The following is a 20,668-nucleotide window of genomic DNA, read 5'->3' on the forward strand; positions in this document are numbered from 1 at the left end:
CAATGAGGTTGCATGACAGCAGTATTCCATGCTTTTGAGGACCAGGAAATGATGGAACATATAGAAAATGACATTTGTAGAGATAAAAAATAACATTTAAAAAATCTAATATAGCTAAAAAGGATAGTGACTACTGTAGATTTATTCCCTCGAACCACACCCAGTGAAGGCCCTCAACCTGTGAGAGTGGCCTAGCTCTAGAACAAGCTTCCATGGCTATTTTGCAGATCATCTCTTGTCTTGGAAATGGGTTGGGCCATTTGTGGACATACAAGGACCATGAGAGCAAATGGAAACTTGCAAGTACTGCCATGACTTAATGTGTAAAATATAGTCTTATTTTCTTCCAACCTTCAATTTGTGGTTGATAGTCATGAATCAAACTTTTATGTATGGGACTAAAATCATGAGGAGGTGTTGTGACTTTTTGTTACATTTGAAATATCTTATTTTGTTAATGATTTATGTTAATTTATTTTTTCATCGTGGATACTTTATATGTCTGTAATGAGGTAAACACCAAGTTCCGGAGTATGCAATTAAATGAACGAATAAGGAAATAAATCATTACAATTGTTTTCCCACCCACACTAATTGCTGCTTCTTTTTGCTGGTACTCCAAATCATTTAAGGAAAAGACTTGATGGAAATAAATAATTGTGTCAAGTTTTCACTAACACACCCACCCACACCAGTATACGAAACTGGCTCTCCTTTACCATTCTTATTTATGGCTAAATGGGTATCGCAAATTTGGCCTAAACCAGGCCTGTCAAACTGGGAGCCAGTGGACTGGATGCATCATGGGCAGGCCACACCCAATCTGGCTCCACAAAGGCAAAAAAGTCATGATACGTCCCAATAAGTCATGTGACAGTTTGACACCTGTGGTCTAAACTGTCAATCTATCTGCATTGTTTCACAATTCTTCAGTTCTGAACACCTGCCTTCTGGAATGATCTTCTATCACACCAGTGGTGGGATTTAAATAATTTAACAACTGGTTCTCTGCCCTAATGAGCAGCTGAGTAGGCGTGGCTTGGTAGTCATGTGACTGGGTGGGCGTGTCCAACTCAACCTCACTCAGGTCAATGGGCGCTTTGCCTTAGCTGTTACAATGTAATAAGTGTTAACTGGAGAGGTAGTTTCGGTAAGCAGGGCAATAAAGAGCAGGCTAGAAACAACACCAGAATGTTTCCTTCCTGCCTTCCTTACAGGATTAGTCCTGTAAAGTGGAAAAAAACAAAAGGAGATTTCTTCCAACAACCGGTTCTCCCAACTGCTTAGAAATTTAACAACTGGTTCTCCCAAATAGGTGTGAACTGGCTGAATCCCACCACTGTATGGGTACCAATGTATCACGCCATTGGTCCCAACTCTTTTACCTTAAAAAAAACACTGAGGTTTTCCTTGGGTGTTAAGCCAAGATTATTGGAACTCCAAATTAGAGAGGATGTAAATGTGAGATTCTGGCTGCTGACTTGCATCTATTTGGATTTGAAATGAAAATCTTTCTCCTGTTTTGGTCCATTTCCTGTTATCTAATCTTGAATGCAGTGTTTGAGTTGGATGGACATATCATTAAACAAACAAAACAAACTAATGAAGCTGAACAGAATCAGCTGTGAAATCTCCCTGAGTTTGCCTGACCTTTCCCCTTATCTAGTTCCCATAAAAGCATTTCTAGGCCTAGGGATGAATAAAATGATCAACCTTTACATGTGATGATTCTTTGATTCTATGACAAGCTTACATTATTCATCCAGGAACTATAAGCTGAGACAAGAGTAAGCACAGTAAGCTTTGGGTAAATGTTGCCTCTGCTACTGGAAACAAAACTAGTGATTTCACGGACAACATATCTGCCATTCACCAAGTGTTTAAAGGCCCTCCTGAATACCCCTCAAATGCAAAGCAAAGATGGGAGAGCTACATTATCGAATGTATTGTGCTCTCTGGTTTTGCCACAAAGCATGAAATAGCTGCTGAAATAAACCAAGTCAGGGCAATGTGTAGCCTGCAAATGATCCACCAAGCAGACAACTAATGCTTAGCTTTTGCAGTATGGTTATTTTGAAGAAATTTGGATTTCAGAGATATTGCAAGTAAGAAGTGGATAAATAACCAAATCCTCAGACTGGATCCTATCACCAAAGTTTGATCCTCAAGGTAAATTTGCCAGAGTTTTCTCAGATAACGAAAAGTCCTTCCTTAGGAAACAGATATTGGATGGCAGATTCTTGGCTTTGCAATTATATACTTCTAAAGAGTCTTGGATCTAAAGTGTCGTTTCCAAGCCTTGAGAATTTTTAAGATGTAGGGATTTCAACTCTCTTAATTTCCCAGCCAGCATCATTTTCCTTTGCTCTGCATGGGGCAGACCCCACTGCAGATTTTGCACGCAATAATGGATGCTCCATCTCAAGAAGATTCATAGAACCTGAAATGGGTGCAAAGCAATGAGAGTACAGAATAACAGAGCTGGAAGAAGCCTTGGAGGTCTTCCCTAATTCAACGCCTTGCTCAAGCAGGAGACCCTAAACCATTCTGGACAAATGGCTACCCAATCCCTTCTTAAAAACCTTCAGTATTGGAGCACCCCCAATTTCTGGAGGCAAACCACTCCACTAATTAATTGTTTTCACTGACAGGAAATTTCTCCTGTCATGTAGTTTAGAGGAGTGCAGCATAGCATTGCTGAACTTGCACACTTTCTGCCAAATTGAAGTGGTCCAACGCAGAGCAGAAGGCTGAGCTAGATAAAACTCAGGCAATTTGTGGCAGGCAATGACCTTCCTGAAACTCCCTTCTGTTGTTAACAAGTATATGCTTTTTATACCATGTCTTTATAGCATGAGATTACCAGGCATCCAGGACATGAGTGGGAGATAGGCTTGCGGCAGAGTTGATGCCAACTGTCCATGTGTTGTACCAGAGTGATGGTGTCAGTATGCCCAAGAAGAACGATAAGTCTAAACTTAATTTTGACTTCCTGCCTTGTAAAATGGAAGGAGGATTTCCCAGGGATGAACAGCATAATGTAGGTTCTTGGGTTCTTCACTAACTATCGAACCGCCTCACCATTGGCCATACCCAGAGGTGGGTTGCTCCCGGTTCGACTGAACCAGTAGTGGTATTTTTGTCTGGGTCGCAGAACTGGCAGCGACCCAGGTTTGCCACACCCCCAAACCAGTTCCCTCGCTGCCGCTGATGCCGCCTTTGTGCGTGCAGCAGTTCCAGAAACCGGAAGAGCTGGTCTTCTGTTTTCCGACGTGAGCATGCGCGGAAGTAACCGGAAGGCTTGCATGCCAGAAAACTGAAGTTTGTTTTTTGTTGCGGGCATGCCCCCTGGGCAGTTCCTCTTCCTGGTTGCTCCCTTTTTTGGCACCTCTGCTTGCACACACTCCCTTTTTGGCACTGAGTGCTGAAAAGGTTCACCATCATTGGATTAAAAGGTGTATTTTGGGCAATGTGGTAAGCCAGAACCTTCAAGGAAAACCTGGGCAATAGTTCAGCACATTGAGAACCCAACTATCCAATAGTTGGCATAATTGCAATCTTTATCACAAACTGGAACCTCCTCATTGGTTTAGCTTCAGATTGACTGGCCCTAGTCATCAGTAGTATTTTTTTGATAAAACCTCCAAGAAAATCTCAATGTCTCAACACACCTATTGACTTAAAAAAAAACCACACAACAAACCTACGAATCCCCAACTTTAAAAAATACATGGGTAGGCCCTAGCACAGGGATCAGCAACCTGCGGCTCTGGAGCTGCATGTGGCTCTTTCATCCCCCTGCTGCGGCTCCCTGATGCTCAAAATATGTCACAAGCATCAATGTGTGACATCCGCCAGCACACAATTTATTGAGCTTTTTGACCCCCAGTAGGCCAATCATGGATAAATCTAAGAAAACAAAAGTTTCAGAAGAAAACAGAACCTTTAATTCAAATACATATGCTAGTTTTGTGGGCGCTCAGGAAATAGGCACGGAAGGGTTTTGTGGCTCCCAGTGTTTTCTTTTCAGTGGGAAACGAATCCAAATGGCTCTTTAAGTGTTTAAGCTTGCCGACCCCTGACCTAGCAGTTTTCAGGACAACTGCATTTAACCTTCAGCAATATTATTGCTGTTCCACTTGGGATGTAAAAAGTTCTGTTCCGTACTTAGAGTCTGCTCAGTTCCTTCATTCTTATAATTGTCGTGGTCACCAGCCACCAGCCGGAAATGCATCCTTCTATAGATAAGAGGGCAAGGAAATAAAACAGAGCTGTATTGTGAATTTGGAATCTTTCCACAAATTTCAAAAACGTCACTTAGAAATATTATCCAATAAGGAACAGAAGTAACAAAGTACTTAAGGCAAAGAGGTTCAGTTTATGGCAATTAATAGGAGTCGCTTCCTACTTTTGTAGCACTTGGTAGCCCATGAATATGACCCAATAAACAACGTTTTTGAATGCACAGTATCATTTTGGCTGCAGTGCTTTCAAAATTACACTTAACTAAAACATGTTACATATAAAGACAGCTAAAAATTTATTATCCAGGCTATCCTTTTCTCTCAGCCTTGCAAGGTGTAGTCCAGGCAAGAAGCACAACAACGAGTATTAGCTCTATCTTTATTGCAAGGTTCTATTAACAGAAACTTGCAAGACTGAAAGTATTTCTCTACCTTGTTCTTCATTCTGTCTCCCAAGGTCATTTCCACATAACATTTCATTTTCCCAGAGGCACCCAAGGCATAGTTCTTTTATTAATATTGATATAAGGTGACAACTGTTTTTTCACACTTATGACCAATGCAGTATCCCCATGGTCACATGATCAAAATTTGGGCGCTTGGCAACTGTCATGTATTTATGACAAATGAACTGTCCCCAGGTCATGTGATCAACATTTGTAACCTTCCCATCCGGCTTCAACCAAACAAAGTCAATGGGGGAAGCCAGATTCACTTAACAATGATAGGATTCACCTAACTACTGCAGTGAGCCGCTTAACAACTGTGGCAATAAATATTGTTAAACCTGGTAAAACTCACTGCCTTGCTTAGCAACAGAAATCTGGGGCTTGATTGTGGTCGTACATTGAGGACTACTGGTATGGCTTATATGACTACCAACCTCCTTTAAATGAAATGGTGTCACTGAGGAATGGGGCTGGGTGGGAAGTGTGATCTAACATTAATTATAAAGTAATGCAGAATTAGTGAAAAGAAAATGAACCCAACACAGAATTTCCTCATAAAATAGTTATCAGCTTTATTATTTCCAGTCAAGATTACCAGAGCAAGACTTCGTTTCAACTGAAAAAATTTCCAGCAAATGAACCAAAACTTCTACTGCTAGCTCCTGCATTCAAAATCTAAGTCCTTTCACCCTGTCTCCGTTCTTCGAAAATGCTAAAAGAATTGTATGGAAACCAGCCTTGTCCTTTTAAAATGGAAAGATGGAATCACGCAGATAGGTTTTGATCTGTAACGTCAACCAATCGGCGATTAAAAGTGTGGTGTGCTCATAAAATACCCAGTACTTACAAATATCCAAAATCTATTTTTCCCTTTAGACTTATACCTTCCATTGAAGGTGAACATGCTAATCATTTATAAGTCACAAGTATTACCAGCATTGTCAGTTATAAAAAAGCTGCTGTTTGTTTCCCTTATCTCAGAAAATTCAAGAAATGTACATCTGAATGTTTTCTTAGAAACATTACAAACAAATAATAAAGGAAATTTTTTTGGTCCAGCAGATCCCTTTGATTAGCAGTAACCATGATCACTTTACTCAAGTTGCTTTCCTAGTGGGTATTTTCTCATCGACAAAATGCAAACACAAATATACAGACACACACTCAGACACAAATTTGGGGTTTTGCACTGCTTTAACTTCCATCCACTGACGTGAATAAGCAATTCATTTGGCAGCTGGTTTCTCACAGGAGACAGCTTCCTGCTCTCCTAGTGTTTTGTTTTTTTAAAGGCACATTAGCAGCTTTCCTTATTCCTGGCATTGCAGTGTACCACTAAGGCTAGGGATGTATCTGAAATCAAGCCACATACCACCTCCCACTGCAGGATGTTAACACCAGTGCAGTCTAGGGAAAGCCAGGCTGGGGCCATGAAGAATGGAAGCAAGTTGCAGCCTTCTGAAGGCCGAGACCGCAGGGGTTATTAGGAGAATTAAAAGGCACATCAAGCTCAGATATGGGGAAGGGATTCCTTCTCTTCAATTTCCTGAGAGCGGACCGAACAGCTCTGAAGAGAACAAACTGAACAGCTAGAGGACACAGTTTTAATTCTTCCACAGAATCATCAGCTGCTACCTGCAGAATGCCGGCAAAGATTCCGAAGCTTGAGGTAAAACACGGCCCATGGCCTGTGCAAAAGGGCTAGGATTTCAGTCACACAACAATACTGCAGGCCAGCATTTGCTATTTTAATTGCAGGTGGCTGCACTGAGCCTTCGGAAGCAGAGGTTTACTTGCTGCTCACCTGCATGTCAGTGCAAAGACCTTTGAGATATCTGAGCAAGCATTAGAATTACGGAGATTTCTCCTCCCAATGCTCAGTATTGTCAGAAGCCGTGTTTTCTACGTAACAGAGTAAAGTCATTATCTTTGGCATCCAATTATTCTCTAACTATACACAGACAATTTATTCCTTAGGACGGAACCTCAAAGCACTACTTCCTATAATATTCACAACGTACAACTTAGGGAAATGTATGAGTCCACATCTGGCTGATGGCCATTTTTTCTCTACAGCCATATAGCATAGTTTGCCTCTCAGAGTCTGGAACTCTGATAATCCATCTAGTATTCTAAAGAGCAAACATACCAGCTTGTAATTATTATTTTTATCAAGAAAGCCCAAATAAACTGATATACCAATGTTGGCTGTTTTGACCTTATTGCAAAAGGCACAAGAGTGTTACAGGCAAATTTTGGGTTACGCAGCAACTTGGTTCCCCCTCTCATTTCCTGAAATATACCCTCTGTTGCTAGAAAGCAAGTTCAGAAGAATGGGAGCTTTGACAGGAGATGCATTCCAGAGCTGCTTTGGTCTTTTTCTTGGACTGCTTTAGCTGAAGTGCCAAATCTGATGAGCATCTGCAGTGTTGCAGGGAGCCATGGATGGATGCTCACCTCTTGCAGACAAACACCAGTTAATTGCTACATTCTTAAGCAGGTGATCCTAAAAAAAAAAAAACACCAAAAAACGTAAGGCACACTGTTGAGAGAAAACATAATCAAAGACTCCACTGGCTAAGCTGGCTAAGAATTCTGGGAGTAGAATTTGAATATCTTTTTTGTTGTTTCTTGGGGGGAAATTCTACAGCTAGAGGTTCTATTAAGCCAAGAAGATGCTCCACACCAGGGGCGTCAAACTGGTAGCCTGTGCGCCGAATGCGTCACATGCTGGTCATGCCAACCCCAGCTCCGCGAAGGGGAAAAACGTTGCAATATGTCATGTGACAGCTATGTGATGCTGGGTTCCACCACAAAACCGCGCTCGACTAAACCGCACCCGACTAAACCGCGTCGCTGACATCATCAACAGGGCGACAACAGCACGGAGACAGAAGCACGCTGTAAACCCTAAACCTAAAATTAACCCCTAAACCTAAACCTAACCCCCCTAAACCTAAACCTAATCCTAAACCTAACCCTAAACCTAATCCTAACCCTTAACCTAACCCTAAACCTAATCCTAACCCTAACCCTTAACCTAACCCTAACCCTAACCCTAACCCTTAACCTAACCCAACCCTAAAGCTAACCCTAAAGCTAACCCTAAAGCTAACCCTTACCTTAAGTTGAATCGGCTTGCTTTCACAGCGCTATTTAAAGCGCCCTTCTTTCTCCGTGCTTGCTGTTGTCGCCCTGTTGATGACGTCAGCGACGCGGTTTAATCAGGCGTGGCTTAGTTGAGCGAGGTTTTGACGGGTCACGGTGATGCTGCACATTTGACCCCCATGCTGTACACAAAAGGGCACACTGGCCATGCTTCCACCTGAAGGACCTTCTAGTGTGGCTCCCATTTAGTCAACCTATGCCCTGCCTACCCTTTGAGAAAAGTGCTGCAATCAAAGCTAGTAACAGCCACATTTGCTGATGCAACATCACAACCTGGAGCACACTCAAACCACTTCCTGTGTAGTAGGTAGCAAAGAGAAAAGGACAACTTTTCTCATCTGCACGTGCAGGGGAAGAAGCAATTTTTAATGTGCAGATATAGGCGAAAATACGTATATCACTCCCAGCACTGATAAAATCATGATATTTGAAGACTTCTGCTTCTTAACCCTCCATGATATTATTTGAACTGCCAACGCTGGTTGACATCTGGAGGGTTTAACCAAACAGCCTCTTTTGTGAAAATTTATCTCTTTCTGAAAAGTCTTTCCACTGACTCTGGAGAAGGAAAGAGGAGATTCATAAGCTTTCAGAAACATTTAAGTACGTATGAACTATTTCCTTACATAGTTTTGAAACTTCATTTAATTCCCACAGCTACAAAATGAGAACTGAACAGCTGATCCTGGAAAGAGATGACTTAAAGAAGACCATATTTGTGTGTAAAGTTCAGATTAAACTCACATGCGTCAGTTCCCATTCTTCATTTTCTGGCACTCGGGAGTGTTTCCCTGTATAGTGACAGTCTCCCAACTCAACAGCCCCCTTCTTGGCTCGGAGGCAGAGCTGCTTGCCAATGTTGTGCCGCAGATCTCGCTGGGATGTGTATTCAAAATACTAAAAGAGAAACAGAGAGCGAAAGAAAGAGGAGATGGAAGACTAGATGAAAATCAACCAGAATGGTTGGCTAAATATTGGAGTTCTTATACTTTGAATATTAAGACATTTAAATTATTTTTTACATAATATAGGATTGTAGGAAAAAATGTTTTTGAGATTGAAGACATAATAAGACAAGAAATTTAAAATGGCGTTTAGGGACATCTTTAAGGAAGCACAGAGTGACCGGCCTCATGAATTTGATTCAATCATGTTGTCTATGTTGTGCCTCTTGGGAAGTTTGTTCCTAAACAAAGATGTTAGAGAATAAAATATGCAGCAAAATTTATTTGAGGAAAATATGAATGAGACTCTGCATAAAATTTGTCATCAGATGCAAAGGAAAAACTAGATAAGGTTTTAAAAATGAAGAATGCCTCCCGAGTCCCCAAAAACGGATAGACATGTCCTTTTGTTGGATTTATAACTCAGTGAAAGAGGTAAAAAATTTATAACGTGGATCAACAACCATCTGAATGGATTACAGAAAAAGACTGCCCTGTATAAAAGAAAAAGGATTACTAAATAGGTTTATTCAACGAGGGATAAAATGGGACATGTTGGTGGCTCTTTCTGGATTTACTGATAACTTAATTGGAAAAATATGTTATGCTGGTTTAAGTTACATTTATTATGATGTAAAAGCTTCCTCCCCCATAGTTGCTTTACAAAATCCTAACTTTATACTACATAAAATGGCCTTGCATTTAACTGATTTTTAAAATTTAAACTAAGAAAGTTTGAAGAACTTGTCTTTTTAAGAGAGAAATTATTTCTCACTGTTATGTTATATTTTAATCTTTTATTTATATTAGGATAATGGGATTACTTTCTGTTTTGAAATGTGGGTGTTTTTATAGTTTATAGTGGAGATATGACATGCATATCTGAACAGGATGTTGATAAATTGTGTATGGGAGCTTGTCTTTTATAAAGGAGAAATGGTCTCTTTGTCATGTTAAATTTGTTTTTTTTTTATTTTGTTTACATTATGATATAGGGAAATGAGATTTTGTTATGACTGAGATATGGAATGTGGAGAAATAAAAGTCTTTTTCAAGCCAATTGCCAATAAAGATATAAACCTCTGCAATTTTAACATTTATCTATCTATCTATCTATCTATCATCTATCTATCTATCTATCTATCTATCTATCTATCTATCTATCTATCTATCTATCTATCTATCTATCTATCTATCTATCTAATCAGTGTTAAAATCCCAGAGGTTTAGATCTTTACTGGCAATTGGCTTGAAAAAGACATTACTTCTTGATTTGCCAAATGTTAAGAGATGGGTTATCGGATGAAGAGTTGTATATTTGTTAGCTAAGCAGAGGTGAAGAGATCATGGAATTGTTTATACCTGCCAGGAGGATTTTTTAATACTTTCTTTTCTCTCTCTGTCCATGTCTCTCTCACAATCTTTCTAAAGATAATACTTTGGTATTATCTTTTATTATTCTATTTTAAACTTCTATTTTTTTTAAAAAAAATAGATCTCTAAAATAACATTCCCTTGCTTCAGTCTCAGCCAAAATACTTTCTTCCCTTTAGCTGAAACTTCATTTACTCTGCTGAATATTCATTATTTAGTCCTCTTCTGAAACAATTTTATTTTCACCATATCTGTTTGCATTTCATCTGCTCTTTTAATCTTAGCTGCAGCTTATTGTCATTGTTCTTAGAAATAATCTTTTTTGCGGTATATAATCTCTCATCCATATTTTTACAACCGCCATTCATTCATAGCAACTTCTACCTCATAAATTTTAATATTTCCTATTACCGTAACTTCCAGTACTTATAGCAATAGCAATAGCAGTTAGACTTATATACCACTTCATAGGGCTTTCAGCCCTCTCTAAGCGGTTTACAGAGTCAGCATATCGCCCCCACAGTCTGGGTCCTCATTTCACCCACCTCGGAAGGATGGAAGGCTGAGTTAACCTTGAGCCGGTGAGATTAGAACCGCTGAACTGCAGATAACAGTCAGCTGTAGTGGCCTTCAGTACTGCACCCTAACCACTGCACCACCTCGGCTACCATGGCTTCCATGGCTCTTTGCAGCATAATCATTTCTTCATTTTTCCAAGCAGCTTCAACATTATGCTTCTTTACATCTATTTTTCATTCCGTTTATGTTCCAGTTATAGTATTAATCAGTGGTGAAATTCAATTTTTTTTACTACCGGTTCTGTGGGCGTGGCTTGGTGGGTGTGATGTGGCTTGGTGGGCGTGGTTTGGCGGGCGTAGCAGGGGAAGGATACTGCAAAATCCCCATTCCCACCCCATTCTGGGGCCAGCCAGAAGTGGGATTTGCCAGTTCTCCGAACTACTCAAAGTTTCCGCTACCGGTTCTCCAGGACCTGTCAGAACCTGCTGCATTTCACCCCTGGTATTTAATCTATGTTTTAATACTTTCTCCATAAAAGCATGGAATACTTTCGCTTCCTGCAGTCATTCTAATTTCAGCAAAGATTCTTTCCTCCCTCATTTGATAGATATAATCTGGCTTCAATGTTTGCAGGAGCAGAGATAAGGATGGGTACATTTTCACAAAGCCCGTACCTGGTTGCCTCCCATTCCATGACAGGGATACAAAATTAAAGGTTTTCCACCATGGTTGTTTTCTCCAACATCCAGGCACTGCTGGGCACCTTCATTTCTAATCTGTAGTGGAATAGATTTAATAAAATTAGGAGCATATTAACAGAATATCCATACAAAGCTTTGGGTTTTATCTTAACAGCTTATAGAAGAGTGTTTTTTTTTGTTGCATTCTTTTTCTAAACATATGTACTCTTTTATCTCCCTTCTGAGCTCAATTGCCTCTAAGTATCTCACACCAACAAGAGTCAATTAATAAATCCTTTCAGAAATTACAATATTTATGAACATTCAAGTACTGAGCCAATGGCAAGACAGTTTGAATGGGAAATGCAGAGCCAAATAAAGATAGATTTGTTTCCTCAGGTCTTTCAATCAGCTGTAAGTCAGTTTGAGAGTTAATTTATGATATCCCCCATATGAATATATCAGTTTTAGTTCCCCAAAATTGGTTTGCAATTCTCCCACAACTTTAGACTTTAAGATCTCCTTCATTCTCTTGATGTATTCACTTCTAATTTTCTTTTTTACTTCAGTTTGTTTGAAATTGCTAGATAAAGGTAAAGGTTCCGCTCGCACATATGTGCTAGTTATTCCCGACTCTAGGGTGTGGTGCTCATTTCCGTTTCAAAGCCAAAGAGGCAGTTCTGTCCGAAGATGTTTCCGTGGTCATGTAGCCGGCATGACTAAATGCCGAAGGGGCACAGAATGCTGTTACCTTTCCACCAAAGGTGGTTCCTATTTTTCTACTTGGATTTTTACATGCTTTTGAACTGCTAGGTTGGCAGAAGCTGGGACAAATAACAAGAGCTCACTCCATTACATGGCACTAGGGATTTGAACCGCTGAACTGCCGACCTTCTGATTGACAAGCTCAGCGTCTTAGCCACTGAGCCACCATGTCCCTTCTGATATTGCTAGCTGCCCACATAATTGTAGTGATTTTATTCATTCAGACACAGTGTTATTTCTATAGGTTATCTTGACAATTTTCACTTACCGCTCCATAGAAAGTTGGAGTAAGATCTGGAATGAAGATTTCAGGATAAACAGTTTGTAGATACCAAGTGAAGTTTTTGCAGTGTAACTGTTCCTTCAGCTGCAGTCGCTCACTGAGGTCTCCATATGTTTTCTAATAAAGCCATAACATGTGCATGTTTAAAAAGAATCACATAAAGCAGACAAAAGAGCCATTTTCGGTTTGTTTACTAGAATAACTAAAGTGTCTTTATTCTTTAATTTATTTAATCCATGGATTAAACCTGAGACAGAATTCCAGCTAGAATTTGATTTCTAGGATTCAGATATGGAACATTCTAACCCTGAGATCCTCCAAATTTCTCTCCTTCAGTAGATCTTGGGGGATAAAGCCACAGCTCCATTTATAATCTATCAATGGATCTGTTTTTGTATCAAATCTCTTGCCAGTCACTCCAGTTACAGAAATGAGGCCACCTCAGGGTGTCTAAGTCATTGAAATAACGATTGGAAAATACTCTAATATTTATCTTCCTTTGGTAAGGTTCCCAGCAACTATGCTGGAGAATCTGGTTGCCAGGCCTTGAAGCCATCATCGGCGTTGGATCTTCAGGCCTGCCAAATTTAGTCTATGGGAAACTGGGATAGCCATAATGACATTCCTTTCTCAGAGAGTCAAGGACATCCTGCCCTGCATCTGGAGAGGTGTGACTGGGAGGCATCTCCAATTGGAACGGTGCTTTGATTGGACCATGTGATGGACATGTGGGTGCCAGGTAGGGGCTTGGACTTTCTTTTGGGTGGGGAAAACCTGGAAGCTTGCAGATTCAAGTTTTCCCAGATGTGCCAATATGACATCGCTAATAAAATGGGACTTCAAGCCTCTGAGTCTTATTTGGTTGGGGGTGTTATTTGGAACCCTGACATTTGCCTTTATTTAAAGGAAACAGAATCGATTAAATCAAATATTTAGAATTTAAAGACAAGACTTATAGATTAAGACATTAATCTAGACATTAAGGGAAATAATTAGACATTAAGGGAAATAATTCTTAAGGAAAGTACTTCATACCTCTCTGGCCATCTGGGAAGCCTGCTGGTTCCTTCTGTAGAAGATTTCCTTATAGTCATCCATCCAGACTTCTGCCAAGCGCACTTGATTCCTAGAAATGACTTGAGTCCCTTTGGGGAAGGTGTGTGGACTCTTGGAACGGAACACATGGCCAACTACGGAGCAGGGAATAATCTCCAGCTGGCCTCCACACTGCCAAACCTGGGCAGAGGAGAAGAATACCATTCAAACCATGAGAAAACTACAAACTGATACACTGAATGTTGCAGTCAGGTAAAGGAAACTCACATATCCTTTTCTCTTTAAAACAGAAATCCAAATTAGATTCCAGCTGCCTAAAATCAGGCCCCTTCAGGACAGAAGCAGCCATCAAGTAGCAACAGCACTTGTACAGTGCTTCACAGTGCTTTACAGCCCTCTCTAAGTGGTTTACAGAGTCAGCCTATTGCCCCCAACAATCTGGTTCCTTATTTTACCCACCTCAGAAGGATGGAAGGCGGAGTCAACCTTGAGCTGATCAAGATCAAACTCCTGGCAGTGGGCAGAGTTAGGCTGAAATACTGCCATTCTATCCACCATGCCACCATGAAAGAGCATCTTCTTAGGAGGATGGGGTGGCAACTTTGTGTTTGCAGGCAATATCTTAAGGAGAAAATATCTATATCTTTCAAGTTTGATACCAGTTGTTTCCCTCCTTTAAAAGAGAGTGGTCCTTTTAAAAGGTAAACTGGAGTCCTGCACCAGAAAACTAAGGCGCTCCGAAGATCAATAGCATTCAAGTCTGAGGAAGTGCAATACCCCAATTTCCTCTGACCAAAACCTGAGACTGGTTATAATCCCAGAATGGACCACTCTCTAAAGAATCTTCATCTCAGAGAGGTGGCTTTAGTTAAAGATTTACTCAAGCTGCAACTGGATTGGATAAAAACTGGTAATACTATGTTGATAAACAAAACATGTAACCTTTTCCATCTGGGAGCCATTCTTAGCCCCTGAGGATCAGGACAAAAATTTAATGTTATGTCATTTAATTAATGATATATCAGTGGTGGGATTCAATTTTTTTTACTACCAGTTCTGTGGGCGTGGCTTGGTGGGCATGGCATGGCTTGGTGAGTGTGCAGGGAAAGGATATTGTAAAATCCCCATTCCCTCCCGATCATCTGGGACTCGGGAGGCAGAGAATAGATGGGGGTGGGGCCAGGTCAGAGGTGGTATTTACTGGTTCTCCAAATTACTCAAAATTTCCGCTACCGGTTCTCCAGAACTGGTCAGAATCTGCTGAATACCACTTCGGTAATACATGTAGGAATTCAGGTATACACTAAAGGTTTAATAAATAATTTCACCTCTGACACATTGAAACAACTTGGTAGCAATTTTGAACAAGGCCACAAGCAAGGCTTGGGAGGCAAGTACATGTTTGTGCCTTGAGATTACATTCATGCTTAAGGACTCTGGTTCTTGCCAGTTCTCTGCCATTCTTGGTTTTGCAAACCATGTTCACTGCTAGGGTTTCTTTTGTTGTATTATTATTATTATTATTATTATTAATAATAATAATAATAATAATAATAATAATAATAATTCTGGGTAACAAAATGTCATTAGAGGAAAAGCGAAACAGAAAGCATACATAAACACATGCATTAACCTGGATGGAAGGTGACATTGAATTTAATATTATGCCCGACTTTAGTTAGACAAAAGCAGAACAAAAGGCTTCTGTATTTTCATTTAATCTGAGATAACTCTCTCTTTTTAAGGTACCTACTGAAGGCAGAAAAACTTATATTTGTTTTAGGTAGTTACAGGAAATTGCAACTCAGACCAGAGGTTCTTAACCTCACTTTAAAAACAAAAATCAGCATTCTCGTTTCTTATATTCTTTTTCGCCACATGGTGGCACTGTACTCAGCATTTAAGATCTTGCTTTTAACATTTTAAAAAAATCTTTATGTGCAAAATTGCCAACAAAACATCTGCTTAAATATCTGCACTGCAAAATATACAGTATATTAAGAAAAAAAACTTCTGAAGATCCTGAGATCATTTCTTCTTCACAATATCAATAGTAAAATAGATGATGCTTGAATTTTTCTCAGATTCTTATATAATTTTCCAACAATAATAAACTGGTTATTTTTTTTAAAAAAAAATTCAATTGATGCATACATTATGACCACATTTGGTATGCATACTTAGAGGAACAAATTATAATTCATTGTATCTTTGGAATCAGTTGATTCCTTAAACTGGGAGTAATTGTGGAGTATCCTGGGTGTAATAGAACAATTTCTAATTGCTTGTGTCTACGCTGAGGATCCAATTTGGGACTGCTGTTGTCTTGTGTAAAACAGCAGGATGTGGGTTCAGTTTTTTTGTGAGGGTAATGATTAGAAAGCAGGAAAAGGGGTAATTGGGCCAAACAGTTTAAGAACCAATGCTGTGGCATCTATGCACCTGCACTGTAATCATTGTCTCTGGATTGGACAGCAAATGAAAGTTTTACTCCCAGTTGGACAGTCGGAACTGAGAATCCGAATACAAAGAAGTAGTTAGTCAGCCTCTAAACCAAGCCATGTTTTGTTTTTCTAGCAACAGAACAACTTCTTAAATTTACTACTTTGTTTACTACTTCTACTTTCTTTACTTTCTTTTTACGACTTTCTTCCTTTATTACTTGTATTTTCTCCCCTTTGCTTTCTTTTTATTGCTTTCTTTATTATTACTTTCTTTTGCTACGATTGCTACTACTATCACATAACTCCATTCCATTTTGAAAGCACAGAGCTAGTATAATGTGCACCGGATCTTTGTAATCAATCCCAGGTTGATCTATCCTGACTTTTAAATTTATTGTGACAAATTCTATCCACTGTTAGGTTACATGATACTGCTATTACTTTACATTGATTCACACTTTTTAAGCATTAGATTGTAAATACAATCTAAATCGTAACAGAACAGAAATAAAATAACCCTTATGTAAAGAAACATGACAATAACTTTGTAGGTTCATTTAAAGAAATGGTTCCCAACCTTTCCACCTTGGTGGTCTGGGACGGCATGGGGTGTGTGTGTGTGTGAATGGCAGACACACTCAGGCATAGCTCCATTCGCACACAGCTCACATACAAATGCTTTGCATGCGAATGCCCTCCACTCACGTGAATGGAACTTTGCAAGCAAACACACATGCCCTCCACTTGCGCACGAATTTCCATTCACATTCTGCTTGCACAAGTGGAATTTTGTGTGCAAGAGCAAGAGCCCACTGTTTGTGCGAGTGAAGCTTCATGTGTGCTTGCTCATTGTTTACGTGGCCTGGTTTCCAACAGGCCACAGCCAGGTAGAAGGCTGCGGCCTGGGGATTGGGGACCCCTGATTTAAAGTATCGGAAATTCAAGGAATAAAGCCACAGTTAAAGAAGCGGTGGTAGACTTCAGTGTAAATTCAGGCTTAAGCTTACCAAGAAAACTCACTGAGTAATTTACAGCCAGGCATCATTGAGCATAATGTACCCCCATAAGACTATTGTTAGGACAAACTAGACAGGAAATAAAGTAGGATTGATAGCCTTTGCTCTAAAACCTCTGAACCTTTAATCTAAAACAAGTTAGGGGGTAAAGATAATAAAATTCAATACAAACCTCTTAGAAGCAATCCACATTATGAAATATTTCATTAAAATATGACATTTTTGACATGTGGAGCCCAAAATTTTCACCATGGCTGATATCAGGCAATGATAATCTATTACTTCTTATTTACTCTCTAAATATAGCTTTTTCAGAGAACTGGTAACCCCCCCCCCCACCCCGCTTTAAAAATATATATATTTAAATATAGCTCTACTTCCAAGGAATATTTTGCAGCTTTCCTTCTTACCCGAAAAGACATCTCTACATTTTCCCCTCCCCAGATTTCCATCTGATCATCATAGGAGCCAATATGTTCAAAATAGGCCTTGGAAATGGCAAAGAGACCGCCGGCAAATGTAGGAGTCCTGCAAAAGAAGCATAAGAATATTGTGAAAACAAATTATGGAAAACTGAAATCTTCTCTCTGATCTGAAGTCTTCATTCTCTCTAACACAGGGGTGTCATACTCAATGCCAGCCCACAGAGTGCTTAGATCTGGCCCACAAGGCCACCCTGAAACAGCAAACGACCGGCCCATGGTGCCTCTGCCAGCGAAAATGGAGCTTTGGAGGGCTGCGCGTGGCCCTCTCGAACTCCGTTTTCAGCCGTGATGGCCTTCTGAAACCCTTTGCCAGTGAAAAGAAAGCTTGCGAGGGCCACACACAGCCTTCCCAAGCTTTGTTCTTGCTGGCAGAGGGCTGGAGGATTCCCCCCCAGCTACGCCCAGGCCACCACCAGGGCCGGATTTTCCTATATGCTAACTAGGCTTCAGCCTAGGGCCTCAAGATCAAGAGGGGCCTACATTCAAATTGTTAGCAAAATTAAAATTACACTATTCTAAAAACAGTGAACACTAAAACACTGAACCGAAAATAAGGAGAAATTCTATGCATATGACTAATAAACAAACATAAACATGTATTGGTTAAGATCGTTCCAGTGCCGCGGCAGTTGGGGAGCCTGCCCACGTTCCCGGCACCGGTGGTCGGGCGAGAGGCCGCTCCCAGTAGCCGCCCCGTCGACGCGGAGCCCACCAGCGGCCAGGCAGGTGACGGCGAGGGGGCCGAGCCGGGCAGCTGAGCGCAGCAGGGGAGGCGGCTGGCCTTGCTTCCTTTGCCACAGAGCAGAGCCGCCCTCCATCGGGAGGCCAGCTATATATATTGATATATATTGATATATATCACAGTAAAGACGTATTTTATTGTCTCTCATGTAATTTACAAACTTAAAAATGGGAGGTGAAAGGGCCTCCTAAGTGGAATAGCCTAGGGCCTCTTTTCATCTAAATCCGGCACTGGCCACCACACAAGTGACATTGAGCTGGCCATGCTCAACCTGGCCACGCTCCCTGAGGTCAAACACAACCCTGATGCGGCCCTCAATGAAATCGAGTTTGACAGCCTTGCTCTAACATTTCTGAGTGAAATATCAAGGAAAGCTCAAACCGGGTTACAACGGCTAAAGTAGGGAAAGGTATTGTACGGAACTGCAGATATTGTTGAATTTCTAGTGTCTCCACCTAGCATTTGCAGAAGGATGCTGGGAGATATTGGCAATGACTTCTGGAGAAGGTTCCCAAACCCTTGATCAAAGCAGATCACATATATTGGAAGGCAAGGCTTTTTCTGCACTATATCAAAGGCAACTTTCAAACACCCTTGTACTAAAGCAGCCTTTGAGAAGTGATCTCAGGCTTTTTCAAGGTTTTTTAAAGAAATATGGCAAAAGGTGTGAGGATGGCTGGGATATTTGAATATTCAAAATATGTAAATGTTTTACATTTTAATATATTTTGCCACCAATTGTCCATAAAGCTGAACCGCCACATATTTTCTAGTCCTCTACCAAGTATCCTAAAAATCTTAGTTTTCTAAATTACATGGAAAGCATATTTGATATAAAAGGAAGCATCAAAATGGAATTTTAAGAAGCAAAATAAAAGGATTAAATTAACACATACCCTCCCCAAGCGGTACCCACAATTTCCTGATTCAGTTACCAAAAAAGTCAAGAATCACAAATCACACCTATCTGAATGGTAATGCTTCACGGAAAGAAAGAAAGAAATTATGTGTACTGGGACGGGGCGGGAGGGGAGGGTGAAGCAACACTTTCGCTCCCATTCTCTGAAAAGTTTTTTAGACAGCAGTATCATCTACAACCTTTTTTAAACAAAAAAAAATCCAAACTAAATTGATGCTTCTACACTAATTTTTAATTAATATACCGTACTTTTTGGAGTATAAGATGCACCAGAGTATAAGACACACCAAGATTTTGAGGAGGCAAATTAAAAAAAACATTTTTGCACTCTGCAGATCTCCCAAAAATGACCCATTTTTCGTGAAAACGGGCTCAATTTTTCTCAAACAAAGGGCATGAATAGCCTTTAGGAATGTTATAGAGTGCTCCTGCTCCCCCCCCAAAACAAGCATTTTTCGCTCATTTCTGCCCTCCAGAGCTCCCACAAGCACTTTGAAAGCCTCCTAAAGGCTATGCATGGCCATTTTGGTGAAGGGAGCTGGGTATCGGGAGGTAGAAAAAAATGATATATTCAGTGTATAAGATGCACCCAGATTTTCAGCCTCTTTTTTGAGGGCAAAAAGGTGCATCTTATACGCCAAAAATATGGTAAATCACTGTATTGATCAAAAAACAGGGTTGTAGGTATAAAATCTAAACAAATGCAGCAGTGAAGTCAATATGCATGACTGTGCATGAGTATTGTACGTGTTCATACAAACATGTTCTCCCTTCATCCCTCCTACCACTTTTTGTCCGAAACATTTTGCCTGGTAGTTCAAACACTTGCTGACAAGATGGCAGCTGCTAATTCCAGAATTAGATAAGATGGGGGTGGGTGGAGAAAGACTCAAATTGATAATTTTGATATCCTGATAATTTGAGGCATGTTCATCCAAAAACAAGAAATAACCAGTGTTTGGGATGGATCACGTTCCTTAAGAGCTTCAAGGATGGCCCTTCAGAGGCAGACTGGGCCTTTATTTATCCTTGGGTACCATTGCTGCAAAAGTTGGGCACAAATAAGAGTATTTGGGGATAGAGGTTTCCCCCCACCCCCAATTGCACTACTTTCATTATTAGTCACCCCAGAACTCTTTGTCCTTGCTTGCATGTTCATTTGTTTTTAGAAAAAGAAACGCTGAGACTGGCACCAGAAACTAGCTTGAGCAAAGTTTTCTCTGAAGCCAGTCCTCTATTGCACCTTCTGTTGCAGAGAAGATTAGGAGCTGATGAAAAGCCAAGTTGCCAATGTCTTTCTCTCCCTTTCTTTTTCTCCCTAAGCAATAACAAAAAGGAATCTCTGTTCCTCTTTCATTGAGACAGAACAGCCTCCTGTTTGACCTCTGCACAAAGAGGAGCTGTACTTGAGGCCAAAGGGACAGGATTTTGTCTCCCTCTTGGAAGGGAGGAGGGCCAAGCCGGTATCGAATGGCTGGCACCATGAATTTCAAGGTCATTTCAAGCTTTAAGAAGTGGAGAGGCTGGTTACCTTAATGACTTTTCAGTTGTCCACTGCCAAGAGAGACAAGGGGCTGGCA

The 20,668-nt window shown here is 40.4% G+C and overlaps 2 protein-coding genes across 5 annotated transcripts in view; both read right to left on the reverse strand.

Annotated features, from left to right (window-relative positions):
- Positions 1–1,738: 1,738 nt before the first annotated feature.
- CELA1 (chymotrypsin like elastase 1) lies at positions 1,739–4,369 on the reverse strand (the record flags this gene model as incomplete). The annotated part of the gene is made up of 2 exons (XM_087708271.1): positions 1,739–1,902; positions 4,114–4,369. Coding segments are annotated over 2 exons (420 nt in total), but the record flags the coding sequence as incomplete, so codon positions are not given.
- Positions 4,338–20,668, reverse strand: part of GALNT6 (polypeptide N-acetylgalactosaminyltransferase 6) — a 75,704-nt gene continuing 59,373 nt past the window's right edge. For 3 of the 4 annotated variants that reach the window (XM_087710557.1, XM_087710558.1, XM_087710556.1), the window contains 6 exons: positions 17,353–17,470; positions 13,462–13,662; positions 12,412–12,543; positions 11,373–11,474; positions 8,606–8,758; positions 4,338–7,199 (listed from right to left, as the gene is read on the reverse strand). In XM_087710557.1, the coding sequence (XP_087566683.1) occupies positions 7,086–7,199; positions 8,606–8,758; positions 11,373–11,474; positions 12,412–12,543; positions 13,462–13,662; positions 17,353–17,470 (820 nt within the window). In that variant the 3' untranslated portion in view covers positions 4,338–7,085. The remainder of the gene's footprint in view (positions 7,200–8,605; positions 8,759–11,372; positions 11,475–12,411; positions 12,544–13,461; positions 13,663–17,352; positions 17,471–20,668) is intronic. The other variant, XM_087710555.1, reaches the window with a different exon arrangement.

The sequence above is a fragment of the Thamnophis sirtalis genome, unplaced genomic scaffold (genome assembly GCF_051295495.1).
Source record: "Thamnophis sirtalis isolate CommonGarterSnake01/CBP01778 unplaced genomic scaffold, rThaSir2_p1.2 scaffold_3, whole genome shotgun sequence".
Lineage (NCBI taxonomy): Eukaryota > Metazoa > Chordata > Lepidosauria > Squamata > Natricidae > Thamnophis > Thamnophis sirtalis.